This window comes from Saccostrea cucullata, unplaced genomic scaffold (genome assembly GCF_032062105.1).
Source record: "Saccostrea cucullata isolate Sc308-1 unplaced genomic scaffold, CSIRO_AGI_Scuc_v1 ctg330, whole genome shotgun sequence".
Lineage (NCBI taxonomy): Eukaryota > Metazoa > Mollusca > Bivalvia > Ostreida > Ostreidae > Saccostrea > Saccostrea cuccullata.
In genome coordinates this window covers 310,646-330,543 of record NW_026935947.1, presented here as the reverse complement: position 1 = coordinate 330,543, position 19,898 = coordinate 310,646, and the positions used below count along the sequence as shown (strand labels likewise).

Below are 19,898 nucleotides of genomic sequence, written 5' to 3'. Positions count from 1 at the left end.
ATTAGCATGCGTATTCCAAAAAATAAAAATAGCTCTCTGTCAAAGAAATGCTACAAAAGTTGTTTTATGAATATTATTTAAGAAACACGACTTTCAGAATGCATAGGATCCTACATTCGATCCCACAGAATTATATGCAGAGCTATTTAAGATTTATTTCGTTTTGGCAAACCGATTCTTAAATTTGCAAAGCGTTGACTGCGCATGGTATTTTGAGCAGAAGAGCGGAAGTTCTTTTAAAATTGGTCGACAAATTCGGAAACAGGCGAAGAGCCGATGTTATGCGTTTTTCTATTTGTTTGCATGGTAAGATCTTACCGATTTATATAGTTTTTAGTGTATTAGCAAAAAATAGATGTTGAGAAAAGGCTGCATACAAGTGATTTGTCAATATAAACTTTGCAGTGCATGTTTCGAAAATCTCAATATCTGTCAGTCAGTGACTAGTGTTGCATGTTGTACATTTTCTTTTACGAAGTCATTTCATTGTAAAAACAAGAAGTAGAAATTTGAAACTGGCTGTTGGCTTTATAGTTTATGGACAGTATTTTCTGTCGGTTCAAACTGTTGCCAATGTTATTTATTTAGATCTAATCTCTTGAAAACTGAACATTAAAGAAATGCACCTAATAACCTTATCATTAGCTGGTTGGTAAATCATGGATAAAAAATCAAAAAAAAAGTTCACATGCCTAACTCAGTTTTCAGAAACTACATAGTATCACAGTGTTTTCCCTAAGAACCGGCAACCGGCCAAATTGACCGCTTCAATTGACAAAAATGCCGCTTTGAAATAACAATTTGTTGTAAGGTCCACAGAGATTTTTTCATAAACCTCATACCCTAGACTTTTACAACTGATCTCTAACCATTTACTTTGAAATAAAAGGAAAACACTGATAACAGTGTTGTGCTGTGCTTAAATAGCATGCATAGCTCATCCTGTAACTTTCGTAGTAATGATATCTATAGTATGTAGACAAGTTTAGTCAATATTTGGACTCTTTCAGTGATGAATATGGTTCGTTATTCACAAGAAAAATATCAATATTAATAGAAGGGAAAGCTTCATGTGCACTGAACCTCCATCTTATGTATCCTCAAATCCAGTTTAAACATGTAGGATTATGAACTGTTTGCATATGTAAAATATATAATGTATAGATTATATTGGGACTATTTATTGACTATAATAATCTTGAATATTGTGAATATACAGGAATTATTTAGTCAAGAAATGATTTTTACCTATCCCCTATCTACTTCACCTATCTTTTTCGTGTACGCTGGCACATAAGGCCCTGAATGTCTGATTTTTAGCCGGGCTTATTGCTCAAAGAGCAATTGCCGGCTTATGTGATCCTGTGCAAGGCAGGATGTTAACCCCATAGTCGCCATTTTAAAGTTACGTGCAAAAATATAGTTCTTACTCTCAACTGCTTTTGAGATAATACAAACGCTAAATAAAGCAACAAAAATAAAACGAAGTTTTATCTATATAAAATAAACATTAGTAGTAATGACTTTGAAAACTTCATAAGTCAAAGAACATAGTTCATTAGCGTAAGGATTTTTGATAATCAGTGTTACTGTAGTTCTCTACACATATGAGGTAAAGCAGGAGAGGGGAACCAGACTGGCCTATTTGTTTACATTCAGCTGCGGTACCAGATTAATTCTGATTTTGACAAAAGCGGACCGTGGTATTAGGATTGAAAAACTCACTGTCAGTGTCTTATCATTTAAATTGATAGTTATACCCCCCGCAAACGAAGTTTAGGGGGGGTATATTGGAATCACCATGTCCGTCTGTCTGTCCGTCTGTCTGTCTGTCTGTAGACGAGATTTTGTCCGGACGATTTCTCAAAAACTATTGGAAGGATTTGTCTGAAAATTTATACACATATTATTCACCATATGAAAGTGTGCACCTGCTATTTTCATCTTGATTGGATGATTATTTTGAATTTTACAGGTGTTTTTTCATTTTTATTTTGTGGTCTTGTGCAGACCGTTTCTCACAAACTATTGCAAGGATTTATCTGAAAATTTGCACACTTATTATTCACCATATGAAGGTGTGCATCTGGAATTTTCAATTTTATTTGTTTATTTTTCTGCATTTTACAGGTTTTACTTTTTATTTAAATTGACTTGTTCATTTTGGGCTCATTTATAAGGTTTGAGAGATAGAATCTAAAATATCTGTACAAAAATGTGAACTAGTACAGCTTAAAACAACTCATTAAAACTAAAAAAAAGAAACATCATCAAGTGTTTAAAACAGTTTTTACATTACATAGAAGATAATGTAAATTCATTTGTCTCTTGGGAATAATGGCTGGACATGCATCCAGTTAAAGATAAATTAATGAGTTTGGTGTTGGAGGTTGTTAAGGCATATCTCTTATCAAGCGTGTGTGTGTTATCAAATCTCCAGGGAATAAGGCACAAGAATTAAAGATCTCTCTTCTCTTATTCTCTTAATTGTAATTTATTGTCTGTCAAAGCACTTCATTACTGGATGATAGGGCTGTCACGGGTACCCGAAATGACCCGGAACCGCGGAACAATTAATTCGGGTCGGGTACGGTTCCGTTTTTCTGGAATTCGGTTCGGTTCCGATTTGTATAATAGAGTAGATTTTACTATAAAATGGCGTCAAAAACGAGAGTTTTGTTAGTAAATTGTCATTAAAAGGCAGGGTTTCAGATTGGCGTCGGCCATTTGCCAATAAAAGTTTACCTGCCATGTTGGCCTATAAGTTTGACATTGAACAGACACAATGGCCGATTATCTTCTGTATGTAAAGGCCGGTCGTATAATTTTTCCTCCATTCAGATCCGATTGTTTTTCTCTACTTTCTGCAACTGCCGATTCAATCAGCCAATGACATTTTAGATCTTGACAAAATACTCTATAATTTTATTTCCAAACCCAACTGCAAGGAGCATTAAGTAGTGATGAATGTTTAAAACATCGAAGGAATCCATGCCATGTTGTTATTTTTACCGCCATGACTGAATATGGGGTCGGACTAATAGCAGGAAACGGACAATGTTGCAAGGTTTTACTAAGGGAAAAAAATAGTCTAGGTAATCTTTAAACGTAATTATACATTGAGTATCATCAGAGATACAAGTCTAATTTTTGGATTACTATTTTTAAAAATTGTAATCCCAAGAAATAAATACATTTACATGTAATGAAAGGTGGGACTAATATAAGTTAAATACCCATTGAATGGAATTTAAAAAAAAACAATTCCCATTCTGTTTCAATATATTAATTTTGTTTAAAAGAAACAAAATAATATTTCCACCTTATTAAAAGGAAAATTAATATACAAGTTTGAATATTTTATGTAATAAAATGACTATTTTGTAAAAGTCTGACAGAAATCTGAGTTAGTTTAACTTTTCTATTGGCCTATAATTTTAGGAAGTTTAGGACAGAATGGCATATAACTTTTCTGGTAAATATGCCAGATGTCCTGTAGTTACTTATTTCAATCTGAAACCCTGAAAGGTGTTTTAAATTATTTGGTACAGTTGTTGTCTAGTCAGGAGGCTACTTTAAACTAGTTATAATGTTGCAATTTCTAAGATTAAATGAGAATATTCTTTTTATTGTTGAAAATAGTACAAATCATGAGCTTTTCTTCCATTACCTACCCGACCCGAGAAACCCGAAACCGAACCTCAAAAAATCAGAACCGACCCGACCCGAAAAATTTTGGAACCGTGACAGCCCTACTGGATGACCAGCTTTTTATTTTCAAAATGAATTTGATATATCAAGATTAATTTGATTTTGTATAATGATTTTTTTTTCAGCAATTAGTTTGCAGAGTGTCATGACACATAATTGCAATATATTTCTTTAATGCAGAAATAAAAAAATGTTACGATTGAATTACAATGTATAGGTATTGATGTTTCGTTTGGTTGCACTTTTGTTTCACTCATTAAGAAACATAATGAGCACTTATATTTTACTGTAAATTTTTATAAGTAAATAGTGAACACCTCTAGATCCATAAAGTATTTTCGAATTGGCACCTTCTCTGAAAAACCAGCGGGGGGTATTTGTCCCTATTGGACAGTTCTAGTTTTAAAATTATTTTTTCATCAGAATATAAACGTGATTCATGTAAGAAATCCATTCTACTCTGTAAATGAGCCCGGCTCTCTGTACTTCTGAGTACTTTGATTACCTATATGCATCACCATATTCTATATTAAGTCTGGCAACGTGAAGCATTTCTGATATGCTCTACCTCTCAAATTCACTTGTTTAACATGATCATAAAAACATGTAAAACATATTATTAACTTGAATATAAAGATGATAAAAGGAAAGACAGAGGAAATTGAAAGTTGGATCCCCCTCTCTATATCATGTTTTCAGTGAATCAAATCAACATAAACTAGATTGTTTACTTTCTTTTTACCTTTCTTGTGAGATGCCTTCTCTATAACCAACAATATGAAGATTTTTAAGAAAGGGGGGGTTAATATTAAAATTATTTGAATTTCAATGTCAAAAAAGTTCACCTGTAATAAACTGATATACATTTGTACTTGCAAATACATCAAGTTCCTGACAAAATTATTGTGAAATTTATGGAAAGACAAAGTTGTTCACTTTATATTGATTTAGATAATTTAAATTACATATGTTTGTTTACTCAATTATATCATGATAACTTTAGTATCTTGGATGATATATCTCAATATAAAAAAGAATACAAGAAAAAAAGCATGTTAAATTTGGCCAATGTAGACTTTTTTCTCCCGTAATTACTTGTCTGTACTTGATTGAATTGGAAATGATGCAATTTTCCTGATAGACATCTAACAAATTAAAGGCTTGTAAGTCATTAATGCCATGCATGGGTTTTCCTGTTGAGGCAAGGCATGAAGCAGGTGTACATCTGCTGGTTTGTATAGGACATAAAAAGATCCCCTCAAATGGAGTAGTTTTGGTTAATCTAAACTGTTTTAATGAAGTTAATGAACACCATGATAGCAAATGTGAAAATTATAGTAAGATAAAATAATAAACACCACAATTTTTATCAATTTTAATAGAAAAAAATATTAGAAGTTGCTTATTGTCAGTATATGAACATTATGAATGATAATATTGTGTATTCCTCTTTTTTGCAGATGTCCAGGTGAAAGAAGAAACAGAGATTGAAATCTAGGAGCAAGGAAATTGACACCCTTGTATATTGCTGCCATGTAGGTATTCACATTGTGGTGACAATACGACATGTAGACATGTTATCTAATCTAGGAGTAAATGTGCCCTAGGGGGGTTCCTAGGTTGCAGGTTAATAATTGATCAGAAAAGGCTGACTTGGAAGCGATTGGATGTTACGTCATCCCCTTTTGACAATTCATTCTGTGCATGAGGCTTCTTTTGTCATATCCCGCAATTTCATGTTTGCTTTTTGCACACAAGGATTGATTTTCAATAAAGTTAGGTGAGTTAATGAAATTGGAAGCAGGTGATTGAATGGCTCTCCTTTCTTGTGTCGAGTATTTTCTCTGGTTTTTGAAGTTGTATGTTTTTCATGGTGATGAAATATAACCCAGCAATTAATTAATTTAGCTTTTTTAAATCTGTCCAATGATAGTGTAGTGATTAAAATGAATTAGAATATTGCAGTTGGATTAAAAAAAAAAGATCAATATAAAATTAGGGGAAAAGCTTGCATTGTGAATTTTAAGAAAATAGGATAGCAACAATTTTGTAACATGTTATCAGTTTGCTTTACGGGGAGTGAATTTTATTGCAGATTTAATTGTAAAATCTCAGTAGAGAATTGATCAGGTTATTGAAATTGATATATAATACAGTTTAATGGAGGAAAGGAGTACCGATACACGTACAGCTATTGAGAAGTAGGTGTGATTTTGAGCAGTAATTCCAATTTTTAAACATTCTACAGAAGAAGTATTAAGGTAAAGGTTTGTAATTGGATTTCATTGTACATGTAAAATGAAGTCAGGATTGTGTGCGATATGAAGTATTTCAAGCGTAGCCATCATTAATTATGTTCCCCAAACGAAGTTGGGGAACATATTGTTTTTACTCTGTTTCTTATTATTATTATTATTATTATTCCTGGGAAAATTTTGTCCACGAGTGATCTTGTAAACTACACATCCGACTAAGGTAAAATGTTTTTAGGGTCAGTAGACATGTTATGTAGATTTGCCGAACGAAGGTCATTTTGCGCGCACGTGCTTGCAAGAGCGCGCACGTGCAACACGTAAAATGACCAATATAATGGATATTGCTGTAACTTTTCATTTTTTTGATGATTTTTTTTGAAACTCATAATATAAGGATACATTAGTAGTATAGACAAGATGGCATGGTCAAAATAGCAAGAACTCACGCGCATGCACGTGCGCTTCGCTCTGATTGGCTGAAACTAAAGTCTCAATATCTTTCTTGTTTCTTGTCATAATCCTTTGAAATTTTGAACATAGTCGTACATTATGAAGATCTACAGCATGATATATAAAAATTTTCATGAAAGCATGCGCATGCGTGCGTGCTGCAATGTGATTGGCTGAAACTTTAAATAGCTATATCTCCTTTGTTTTTTGACGAAATGCTTTGAAATTTAAAACATAGTCATGCATTAGGATATCCTAAAATATGATTTAGAGAAAAATCATGAAATCACGCGCATGTACGTGTGCTGCAATCTGATTGGCTGAAACTTTATATGGCTATATCTCCTTTGTTTTTTGACAAAATGTTTCGAATTTTGAAATATAGTCATTCATTTAGATATCCTTCAATACGATTAAGATAAAAATTTATGAAATCACGCGCATGCATGTGTGCTGTAATCTGATTGGCTGAAACTTCAAACGGCTACAACTCCCTTGTTTTTCAACCAAACAGGATTGGATTTAGAACATAGATAAATATAAGGGACTCCTACAAGAAGGTGTAGTCATTATGCATGTGCTTGCGCGTGCGTGCACGTGAAATGAGTAAAATTATAAATACACTCGCATGAGTGTATTTTTTTTTATACTTTTGGATCAAATGCTTTGATATTAAGTATATTAAAATTTGAGATAGTGTAGACAAGATAATATGGTCGTTACACACATGAACACGCGTGCAATGCCTATTTTGAAATATATTTTGTATTTTTCTGGGAAGACCTTGATCAAGTCTAAATTCCATAAAGTATTTCGTATCTTATAGAGATTACAGGGAATATGGCACCAAAAGGGAGTTGGGGAGCGTTTGGGGAACATCTGTAACGGTCCCCGTTACAATTAGCACTAGTTTATACTGAACTCAGACATATGTCTGTATTCAACTACTCATAGGAGATCGATTGAAGGAATCATACTGATTGAGCTGTAATTGACAGTGATGAAGAGAGATGTAATTTTGACCTTCCAGTTGAGGTTATTAGGGTCATTTGTGTATTTCTGACCGGTCTTTCATCATCAGTTACATGTCCAGAGTTTTAAGTGACCTGTGATTCAGTTGGTCAAACATTTCCTATGTGACATTAGAAATGTAATAATTACATACCGATTACATCAGAGGGCTTCTCGCTTGAACTTTAAACAAATACATTTCTCTGTAAGATTTGAGTGTGATTCAAAGTTTGCAGGAAGAATTTTAACTTTGAAGGACTTGATGACCGTGTTAAAAATGATTAATTCTTTCAATGCTTTGATAATAGATTTAAACAATATTGACATAATGAAGTAGGGTCTTATTCAGACTTTTTAGTGGACTAAGGTTTTTTTTTAAAAATCTCTCTCTCTCTCTCTCTCTCTCTCTCTCTCTCAAGATGCATCTCGATCTGTAGGCAGAAATGCATGTTGTACACATCAAAATAATGTTGCAGTGATAAGATTAAGAGTACATGGTCTCTCAGAGATGGAGATTAGATCCACAGTGTAAAGATATTTGTAAAGGAAGTCTTAATTACCATCTACCATGGCACTGAATCTACATATAATCGTGATAAGAACCCTCTTAATGTGGGTGTTTAGATGTAGTCGTTATTGTCAAAATGAAGTGATGAATGGATACTTTACTTGAATATCCTCAAGCTGAGACAGTACTGAAGGAATTCTAGTATGAAACATTTCTGAAATCTTTATGGTCAAGGGCCCCCGTCAGATTTTGCAGAAGTACACCAGTTTTCTTTATTAATCATGTTTATGGTAGAACAAATGTTTCTTGTTTTTTAATTTGTCAGAAAAGATGCATGTTCCATTTAGTGTTATCGAAATTTCTTTGAGATGGAAAACAAAAACAATAGTTTTCTAGAGAAATTAAGTAGTTTTCCAATAAAATTTTCGGTATTATATTCCAACAGTGGATTGTAGCAAAGTGAAAAACCTGGTGGGGTAAAAAATTCTAGGGAAATAGGTGAAGGATTCAGATCACCATCCATAACGTTTGTAAGTGTCAGATTTATTGCACAATGTTTTTGAGGATAATTCTTTTTGACAACATTTACATTTACTGTCATTGAAGTGTGATCTTTAAATTATTTGCACACTCCTGAAAATAGTTTGTCAAAAAATAGGAAGGTATAATTCAAGAGTTTGATCAGTTCAGTCTGTCTTCTAAGGCATAGAAACTTGGATATTTATCTTATGCAGGGATATTTCATCAGACCATTGAGAATTTGTCCTTATCTTAGATGCCGAAATACCTATGTATTAAATAAAAACATCTCCATAGTTCTAAATAATAGCTGTTTACCTGAGTAAAAAACGTTATGACAGGTACGCTAATTTATAACAGCTGATTCCGATAGTGAAAATGACACTGTAGGATTTTGATATGTCAAGATTGTAGCACTCACAGAAAACACATCTGAACCGTATAGTGGTTTATTTGAAACTCAACAAGTATATAACATAACGTTATAGTAACGTCTATGACGTCATAGTACTGTGACGTCATAGTTCGGCAAAAGTCACTTACATAAACATGATTATATTGACAAAGGTAAATAAGAAAAGCACTTATGTCTATAATTCACAACATTCTCCGGCCCACCAAAGTGTCCATATTTCACAACATTCTCCGGCCCACCAAAGTACGAATTGAGTAAGTCCTTGGACCAAGAAATAAAAGGAAATTTGAATGAAAGATGAATAAAAATCCTCGAAAAGTTACTCGCAATGTCACTTGAAATGTAACGCTCCTCCGTTAGATTTAAGTTTGGATTTCCTCTATGTCTTTGAGTTTGGTACCATCACGTATATGAACAAAGTCTCACAAGAAATCGTCTTTCTCTTTACTCTAATGTCCGAAGTACTCCTTGATGAATGCATTCTCTTTGGCTTGAATTTGCTCCTTATGCTGATCAATATGATGATCCATAATCTTCACCTTCCTCTTCATCTCTGCGATCTCATCCCGTGAGTCGATGAGGTTCTGACTGTATGTCCTCTCGACATCTCTGAAAGTTTTGAATGTTTTCTCCTGTTGCCTGATATTGGTGTCATCCTTGGAAATCCTCTTGAAGTCAACAATCTGCATGCCATGAACTTTGTTATAGTCTGCGTAATTCTGAGTTGGATTGCTGGCCTCTTTGGTGTAGCGGATTCGTTCCTTTTCCAGTTGGTTGATGATGTTTATCTTTTCCTGGGTCTCCTCTCTGTACCTCTGTTCTAGGTTATTCTTATGAACGTTATCTAGTTTCTTGGATATCTCTGATTCCATCTTCAAACCAGTAATTTGATCTCTTGGAGTTTCTCTCTGCTGTTGTACATCTGAATGAATATTTCCGCCCACTTGCTGAAGTTTCCTACCAGGTGTCTCTCTTGATGATTTGAGTCGTTGTATCCCCTGTGTGAGCGTATTAACTTCAACTTCTTTTTTCTTCAACTCTTCAGCTTGATTCTCATTTGTCATTTGCTTTGTAGCAATTGACTGTGCATGAAATTTGGCCTGAAGCTTTGCAAACTGGGTATGTAAAATGTTTACATCCTTCATGGTTTTCTCAGTCAAAATCCTCTGTGCTGTTATCTGCTGTTCTAATGTAGCAATGACACTTTTATAGTTCTTGATTTCATCCTGTAGATTCTTGATTTCCCTGGTCTTTGCATCCAGTTCAGCCTTTGCTTGTGATCCATGGGTATTCCTCGTATTGGTTTTGACTGCATTATGAGCAGTGCACAAACTTGTGTGATGACGTTTTTTGCAGATTTTGCAATTGGATTTGGATTGACAGTCTGTAACACGATGTCTCCCTAAACAATTAAAGCACAGTTTGTCTCGTCTGACAATTTTCATCCGGTCATTGTGTTTTGTGTATCTTGTACAGCTACTTGTATGATGTGACTCCCTGCAAAATGCACAACATACTCGATGATTCCGAGGACTGTAGTTCCGTTGTGATTGCTCATCACTGGATTCTGAGTGCATGTAGAAAATAGCTGTAACACGGTCTTCTGTTGTGTCCATATGAGTTCCTGCTTCTAGTATGTCAAGTTCCTTGTATAGAGCCTTTCTCAAGTCACCTAGTAACCAGTCGGTAGATCCATGCTCGCGTGCCAAATTTTTGCGTAATTCACAAGGTAATTTGTTAAGAATCACAGGTACTAGAAGCGAACCATATGTATCTTCAGCTTGTCCGTAGGATTCTAAACCTCTGACATATGTCTCCACTTGGTCATGAAAATGACGCAGGCTTGTGAGATTATTCTTGGGAGTGGGTAGGTCCAAGAGTGCTTGCATGTAAGACTGAGTTATCTTATGTTTTTGCCCAAACCTTTCATGTAGAAGCTCAATTGCTCTGTTGTAGTTTGCATGTGTGAGTGCAAATCCTGAAATGGTATTCGATGCCTCGTCTGCTACTAAAGACTTTAAGTAATTAAACTTTTGAACTTCTGTCAACGTGTTGTTGCTATGAATAGCCGAATCGAACGAATCCCAGAATGACTGCCACTCCAACACATTTCCCTCAAAAATGGGTAAGTTTAATTTTGGTAGTTTGTGAAAGTTACCACTGTTTGGATTTGAATGAAAGCTTGTAAGGGACTGAGGAGTTCTTGAATTTTCACTCAAATTGTTTCTTGATTGACTGTTTTCTTCAATTTGTGAATTGTCATTCTGGTTTGAATAAATGTTGGCTGATGGATTCAAATTTGAACGATGAACTATCAGATGTTTCTTAAATTTTCTCATTTTAGAATTAAGATTGAAATTATACTCATCTGAATCAAGTATTTCTCTCTCAATATCCTCCTCTGCTGTTTCTGTTAGAATTTTCTCATCCAGATCTCTAAGAATTTCCTGTTTGTCCCTTAATGTCTCCAAAATTGCCTCAATTTCCTCTGCATCTTCATTTTCTTCATCCAGTCTTTTTAGAAGTCTGGTTACAGCACTTCTCTGTCCTGCTCTTACTGCCTTCAGCTTAGAAGTCATCTCTCCTCATCCTGGTCACGGCACCAATGTCAAGATTGTAGCACTCACAGAAAACACATCTGAACCGTATAGTGGTTTATTTGAAACTCAACAAGTATATAACATAACGTTATAGTAACGTCTATGACGTCATAGTACTGTGACGTCATAGTTCGGCAAAAGTCACTTACATAAACATGATTATATTGACAAAGGTAAATAAGAAAAGCACTTATGTTTATAATTCACAACATGATATCATGCTGGGTAAATATAATAAGGCAAAATAAATTGACAGTCTAATCTTGAAGTAGAAAAAACTTCATCTGTGTATAGCAGATCGGGTTTTATGACATTTATGAGTTGGTTAAATCCTGATTGACATGCAAGAAAAATGCAACTAAATTTCAACATGAGGCTGAAATTTAATGTAGTAAATAGCATAAAAAGATAGCATGCTTTTCAAAAATTTATGTATATTTGTTTTAATCACTAGGTGTATAAAGGTAATTAAGGGTTAATATGAAAGCTTTTGTTAGTTGAAATACTTCCTATTTTAACTTTGTGGACTATGACACAGGAAGAAAGGGCTCGGTTTGAGAATAAAGGGAAATTCAGAGTGAATATTCAATATGAAAAAGGATAAAGATCAGTTACAGTATATTTTAAAATAGGCAGTGTCAGTAACTGCTAGTAAAATGTAGAATTATAATTTAAGGAGAAAATGATAACAGGTGAAATAAGTTTGTTTTCGGCTACCTGTGTTTCAAAAGGGAAGAAAGTTTTTACGAGATTTAAACAACACTTAATATCACCATGATCATACGTACATAATTTAAATAGCACTGCAGGTTTAATTGATTTACATGTAGTACATATATCATAAAACTAATTTTCAGAAAAAATGTCATAAATTATTGTGAAGTGCAATCAATGGGACTCTCGTATTTGCCAACATTATCATTTTAGGGAAGTTTTTATAAATAAAGTTCAAATAGTTGAATACACAGCTCACATGACTGATTTATTGTAGTACTGTAGCAGTTTGTTTCTGTTTGTATGAAGTTCTTAAACTTGTGTACGGATATATGCAAGGTTTTGTGGTGGCTAGCTGCTGAGTCACAAGGTTTATATATGTACTATATTATAACAAGTACTTTGTTCATGTTGGAAGATATAACACATTACAACCCACACTGACTCTCGGTGTTAAATGTACTCGCTAGAACAAGGGATATTATGTGAAGCGCATGCTGAATTTCTGAGTAATAATTTCAAATTATGATGGACTTACGTTTTTCTGAATTTGTGAAGCATTTGTTTAAGTGGGGATAATCTCGCCCGTGCTGGTACTTGTATATATTTGAAAGATTGTTGAGGTTTTCCTTAGTGTTTCTAAGGATTATAAACATGATGGAGTGCGACCATGTTGTGATTTATAACTGTCAACATTTTGTGTCTGTAGGAAACTCGGTGGATGAGGCCCAGGGATACGTTTTCTACCATGAGAAGATGAAGAGGCAGGAACGGACCTCCACACCCATCAAGGCGGTGACGGCCTTCCACATGAAGGAGTCGAAGTCGGAAAATTCCAGTCTCAGTTCCCATCAGAAAGGAACGCTGGTGCCTAAACCTGCGGCTTCACCTTTGGGAAAGACTTACCTGAGCAAAAGCCATGAAAATCTGTCCAGTCATCAGAAAAAGAAGTTGGCCACCCTAGCTGATCCTCCACATCGGCCCAAGTCTAGTTTAGGAATTACAAAGGGAGGCTCAAGCAATAAGGAAAACTTGGTGACGAAAGGAAAAGACAATGTTTTCCTGAAACCAAAACCAGTGAAATCTGGAGGGATGTCAACAATTCGGAAAGCTTCCAGCACGCAACAGTTGGACAAGACAGGGGCATTGACGCCAAGAAGCACAAGTGCGAAAAGTTCGGCCATGAAACGGGCACATAGTTCTCACAATGTGAGTAAGGATAAGTCTTCTAGAAAAAGAACGTCTGCTCCTGCAGACGTCATGGCTTACAATGCCGAATTATTGGCTAACTTTGAGAAAGACAAGAAAGAAAAAGAATCGCGAATTTCAGAATTGATACAAGTTGCAGAAAATAGGAAAGCTGAAATAGAGAAATACAGGTATGAAACCAAACGTCTGAAGGAGCAAATACCGACACATGATATCAAAGATGAACTTGAATTCCTAAGGAAAGAGAATATACTTCTGCGGGAACAGTTACAAGAATTAGGTTATCCAGTGGAACAAATCACAGACACTGAAAAACTGTCCATTTTACAAGAAAAGAATGCCAAGAAAAACATGGAATCGAGTGAAAGTAGCTTTCCAAAAAGTAAGAGCTGTGATAGTCTGGACACAGATGAAGCCCGAGGGGGGCGATCCATCAGTTGTAAGGGGGAGGGGACCGACAGACCGGCTTCCACGGCAGCCTCCGAACCCATTCTGTCCCTGGCGGACCAGGAGTTCTCTCTGGAAAACAGCCAATGGGAAAAGGGAAGCAACAAGAGCAGTGACGCTCTAAGTGAGATTTCCGTAGCATGTCTAACAGAGCGCATTCTGCAGATGGAAGAGACTCATTACAGTACAAACGAGGAACTACAGGCAACCTTGCAGGAGCTGGGAGATCTTCAGCAAAGTGTTAATGAACTGAATGCAGAAAATGAAAAACTTCTTGACCAAAAGTATGTGCTTTTAGAATCCTTGTGTACTCAAACCGAAAAATTGGAACACTGTCGAGTACAGATTGAACAGTTGAAATCTCTTCTTATCAGTGGGAATTTTCCGGAGCGATCAGAAAGGGAGCAACAATTGCTGGAACTGTTAAAGGGTGCTCAGGATGAACGAGAGGAATTCTTATGTAAGCAGACAGAGCTTGTGAACATTTTGAATGCTAGGGAGAACGAGTGTAGGGAGTTGGGTGAGTTGTGCGATACAAATAAAGACAAGTTGCAATTAATGGAAGATAAATTGAACTCGCTAAAGTCGGAGAAAGAAATCTGTGAGAAAACTATATCTGATCAAAAGAAAACCATTGACAATGAAAAAATCGAAATGGACCATTTGAAAACCTTGTTAGAAAATGAAAAATCAAAAGTGCAGGAATTGGAGCAATATTGCAAAGCAGCAGACAGTCATTCTGAATTGGAGGAACTTCTTCACAACACAAGGCAGGAGAAAGACAAGTTGGAGAGCAAGTTAGCAGACATGAAGGAGAGCCTCCAGCATGCTCAGTGTGAGCTGGGTAGAGGGAAGGAATCGCTCACTGCCAAGGAAGAGGAACTGAAAGTGTGCAAGAACAATGCCAAGACTGAAATCCAGGATCTGAAGTACCAGCTGGAAAAACTAGAGAAAGGCAAAACGGACAGCTCGTCAGAGCTCAGCAATATACGTGAGCACATAGAGCAGCTCAAGCACGACTGCAATAAATATAAGGAGGAGAAGAACGAGTTACTGACTCAGTTGAGCGAGGCTAAGGAGAAGAATCACTCCCTACAGCAGGAGAAGGCCACGCTGGAGGTGGAGATCATGGAGCTGAAGAGTCGTCATACTGAAGAGTCAGAGGAGTGGACGCAGTTCCAGAGAGATCTACAGGTGAGGAGATTTTGTATGTGATAATGAAGAACAGATAATGCTTTTACCATTAGTTGAAAAAGCTTGTAAATCTTTTAAATTATCTTTTGGAACTTTTAATTGGCTTCAAAGGTTAACTGGCAGTTTCCCCTCTTCCAAGAGGTAGGGTAGGGCAATAATATGTGTGCAAAGTTTTACAATAAGAATTGTGAGGTTGAGTGTGATTGATTTGATTTTATCTTAACTTGAACTGTATTTGCAGGTGGCAGTTCTAGTGGCGAATAACTTCAGAGCAGAAACACAGGAAGACATGGAAAAGGTTCAGCAGGAAAATTCTACATACAGAGAAAAATGTCGCGTGCTGACGGACGAAAACAAAAAGTTACTGGAAGAAGTTGACAGGCTGAAACTCCACAGAAGTACAGACGGAACTCCGAAATCCATATTATCCTCTGCAGAACTCAAGGGCAAGATGTTAAATTCAGTAGGAAGGGAGTTAGCTAACTTGAGAGACAAACGCACTGACCCTAAGACACAAAGCCAATCAGTGAAATCCTTAATACGCTCCATAGAGGAACAAGTTAAAAGTGGTTGCTCCTCAATTCATTCCAGTACATGCAATTCCAGGAGAAATTCTGACTGTTCCATGGATGAAACTGTGCAGGGCATCCCCTGTCTGCATAACATTGTGAAATCCCCAAGTTCCCCCATCTCCGAAAATCCATCCGTGTTTTCCTCCTCAGCTTCCCCCGAGGTGGCCCTGCGGTCAGTGCTGAGGAAACAGGTGGAGAAACCCTCACCCCTCAGACATTCAGTGGGGTCTCTGAGTTTTGACCCGCCCCGATCTCCGATAGATTCCTCCCCGAAATCTGCACCCCCTGTTGTTAAGAATGATTCTTCTCCTTCCCTGACCTCCATATTGTCCAGGAATTCACAAAGGAGGAGCAGTGGTGTAAGGTAGGGGGTTAAAAATGTAAAATGACTGTCTTTTTAATAAAGTATAGAATTTGTATTCTCAATTTTTTTTCTTCTGATTAATAACATTTTTCATTCAGATTTTTAAAAATCTGATGATGAGAATAGCATTTTGATTTAGTACTTGCAAATCATTTGAAATCCTAATACATGTATTGGAACCTAGCAATGTGCAAACAAATATATCCTTGTTTCTTTGTTATTTCCATAAATGTTTTGTTCAGCATTTGTTCAGTAAGAAAAAAAAATGTTATTGAATCTTGTTTAACATTTTCTAATTTCCTTTTTCCCAGTATGGAACCTGAGAGAAAGGATTCAGGCACAAAGGATCCTTTGGCTGTCTTAGCAAAACAGATGGGCGGATCTAAACGCAATGCCCTGCTGAAGTGGTGTCAGCAGAAGACTGTCAAATACAGTGTAAGTTTAGAAGTGCAGGAAATTGCAGAAGTTTTTTGTTTTATAGTAATATGCCCTCACAATAAATATAAGGTTCATTGAAGCTTAATTATATGATAATTTTCATAATTTTCCTCTTTTTTTTGTGACAGAATGTAGACATTACCAACTTTAGTAGCAGCTGGAATGACGGTCTGGCTTTTTGTGCACTTCTCCACAGCTACCTGCCAGACAAAATTCCATTTGCAGAGCTGAACACTGAGGACAAGGTATTTAAACTTATTGACATTTTTTGTAAACTGTATCTCCACTGAAATATTTAATCTAGATAAGGATTCAGTCCTTGCTTGAGTCTGGAGTGAAAAATGAAAATGTTTAAACTTGTGTCTGATGCATAACCTTCTAATAGATGAACATGTTAGGTTTATATGTACTTCACTTTAAAATTTTTGACTCAAGGTTTTCTTTTCTGAAAGATCAAGGTCAGTTTCAGTGATTGTAGGTGAAAAAAGTGTAAAAGTTAAACAAGGTCATAACTAGGAGTTGTTCAGTTTCCAGAGCTTGATTACAGTTTCTCTTCAAAATTTATTTTGGAGAACTGGAATTCTAAAATCATATAAATATAGTACTGTATATATTTATTTACTTTCCAGAGAAGGAACTTTACCCTTGCCTTTGAGGCTGCAGAGGGAGTTGGTATCTCCTCATCTATATTGGTATGTTGTAAAAAGTTTTAATGAGGCTCGGGTATCTTAGATGAAACTCACAATATCATAACATTAACACATGATACAGCTCTGCATCTGATATAACACTGTAATGCTGAAATAAATCTGTATGATTCTGAACAATCAATTGTGAAACTTTGATTATTAAATATGATAAAACATTAAAAGGTGACTTGGTATCATCTGTGGTGGATATTTATGATAAATACATTTGTGTACGTTTTCTTTCATATTGACTCTTTTACAGAACATTGGAGACATGGTAGCCATGGAGCGTCCTGACTGGCAGGCCGTTATGGCTTACGTGACCTCCATCTACAAACACTTCGAACACGACGCAAAAACATCAGAAAACACGTAGGACTGGGTCATAATGTCAGAATATGCTTGTAACACAGACATAACACCAGAACTCACACAAAATGAGGATCTCGACATGCTATATAGATAGGAATCCACAAAGGACTTTAACAAAAGAGTGTTGTTTTAAAACTGTTGTAAAATCCATTCTGTGTGCTTTATTGTTAAAACTGCGAATATTTATTTTATAATTCACTAAAATGTCAGACTTCTGGTTTACCTTTATCTTTTTCTTAACTCTTTTTTTTCTGAACTCATTCCACATTTTTACCTTTCCACAGTGATCATTCTTGAGATTTATACTTGCATAATATTGTTTCTTCTTATTTTACTGGGACCAATCTTGTGACTGGATTTAATTGTTAAGTTGTTTTTTTTTTTCTTAACTGTCTCAAGTATTTGTTGAGATTGAACAACCAGCTGAAATTTCTTTTTGTTAAGTTTATTCCTTTTTCATAACATGTATGCTCATTTCCTACTCAATTACTGCCTGAGCCTTGCTTTAGGATTTAGATACTGTAGTTATCTTCAAATGTGTTTGAAGATATGAAGTATTTTACCCCTGTGATTTAATGTTGTCTTCCATTTAATGTATTTTTTGAAAAACTGCAAATTTTATGAAGTGTGAGATTTGTAATTATTTCCTGCTCCGTATAATCGCTTTTCCTGCGGAAAGGAAGAATATGTAGCAAAGCGGAAAGAAAGAATATGAAGGAAAGCGAGAAATAGAATAAAACAAAACTTTCTTAACATTGTACATGTATTTTTTGAGGAAGCATTCAACTCTTTAAACACATACAGATTAAGTTACTAGTTTGAAATGAGGATACAAGTTTAGATTCATTACAGATCTTGTGTGGGGGTTAAGTTACTAGTTTGAAATTAGGATATAAATTTAGATTTATTACAGATCTGGGGGAGGGGAGGGGGTGGAGTGGGGTTCTGGGGGTGGTTATGATAAAAGTTGGGTTAATGTTTCAAAGATATATGATACAAATGATACTCTACAGTACATGTACTATATATGTATGTGTACAATAATTAAGCTAATTAATTCCATCCAGTGTGCCACGTAAAGGCTGAATGTTGTGCTTTAATGAGGAAATGAATGCTTTTTTGAGAAGGAGAAGCATTTGCTTTTGATGTTGTTTATTTTTTGACATTTAAAACATGTATGAAACATGAATGTTAAATTATGTAGTACATTTATTTACAAATGCAGCTCAAGATAGCAAACTCTGTTAAAAGAGAGATATCCTGAACTTATTAAGTACATTATAAAATGTTTAGATATAACTTTTAAATATACAGTGGAGCCTCATTTATTTGGACGCTTTGGTTCCTAGTCAATTTGTCCGGATATGTGAAGTAGTCCGCATACCTGAATCACCCGTAAAACAAGACAAATGACGTTAAAAAATTCCGTTCCGATGAAAAATCATCCAGATACTGAAGCATCTGGATATCTGGCGTCCAGATATCTGAAGGTCCACTGTACATGTATGAGAAATTAAGAGATGTTGAGCTTTAAATATGAAAACATAGTTGAGGCTTCCAATTTACTTTGGCATGTCAATAATATTTTAGGTATGTAAGTATTAAGAGAAATTGAACTAAACTGTATAACACTGATAATATTTCATGTATGACAGTTTGATATGGACAATCTTGATGTAGTCTGATAGCTCATGATATACTGTGCTTAAAAAAATGTGTAGTCTGTTTAGTTTGTAAAGCGATTGTCAGGAAGTTATAAAAATATTAAGGGTGTTGAAAGTGTAATATATTAACAGTGTCGCTAAAAAACCGAGAAGTTCAGTCGGACTTTAAAATTCATGACTTCCAAAACACAGTGGTTACATTTGTGTCAAAGTAAGGAATTTTTTTTTTCCAAAGCAAATTTGTTCATGTGTGCTGCTATAAGAAAAGGTTATAAACAGTTTGTACTTAACCTAGGCATTGTAAAGGAAGATAATTTGAGATTTTTTTCCCAGATGCAGGACTAAGTTGTGTGTTTGTTTGTTGTTTTTTTTTTTGTTCAATAGTCAAAGTTCAGTTTAATTTGATCACACATATTGAATGACAAATGGCTAACAATGGTGCCCATATTAATTTATGATATATTACCAGGTAATTTAATATTTTGTTCATAGGAAAGCTTCCATTAGCAATCACTTCATATTTAGTCCCAGTCTATTAGTTGTAAATCTCAAAACATGTATATTCAGTATTACCCGTTTTATTATTTACAAGTATTATTGAAAACAAGTAGAATTTTAAAGGACTACTACTTCAATATTTGTAGAAATGTAAATACTGACCTGTTGAAATCCAGGTTTCGAGTGTAAATGTGGCATCTTCTGCAGATTGTCAATTTGCTAATCCAAAAAAAAAAAGATTTTGTAACGTTTATAGCACCAAGTTGAT

General features: G+C 35.2%; 1 protein-coding gene across 1 annotated transcript; it reads left to right on the top strand.

Annotated features, from left to right (window-relative positions):
• Positions 1–223: 223 nt before the first annotated feature.
• On the top strand, positions 224–18,384 carry LOC134244330 (cytospin-A-like). Its single transcript, XM_062726603.1, has 8 exons — positions 224–306; positions 5,172–5,246; positions 12,893–15,033; positions 15,275–15,969; positions 16,281–16,404; positions 16,536–16,652; positions 17,037–17,099; positions 17,359–18,384. The coding sequence occupies exons 3-8, from the start codon at positions 12,940–12,942 to the stop codon at positions 17,470–17,472; spliced, it is 3,207 nt and encodes a 1,068-aa protein (XP_062582587.1). The 5' UTR covers positions 224–306; positions 5,172–5,246; positions 12,893–12,939; the 3' UTR covers positions 17,473–18,384.
• The last annotated feature ends 1,514 nt before the right edge of the window (positions 18,385–19,898 follow it).

Excerpts from the sequence above, each read along its gene's own strand:
- LOC134244330 (XM_062726603.1), top strand. The coding sequence starts at position 12,940 with ATGAAGAGGCAGGAACGGACCTCCACACCCATCAAGGCGGTGACGGCC. Across the intron at positions 15,970-16,280 it reads AGGAGGAGCAGTGGTGTAAG|TATGGAACCTGAGAGAAAGG; the intron begins GTAGGGGGTTAA and ends CCTTTTTCCCAG. Across the intron at positions 16,653-17,036 it reads AGCTGAACACTGAGGACAAG|AGAAGGAACTTTACCCTTGC; the intron begins GTATTTAAACTT and ends TTTACTTTCCAG.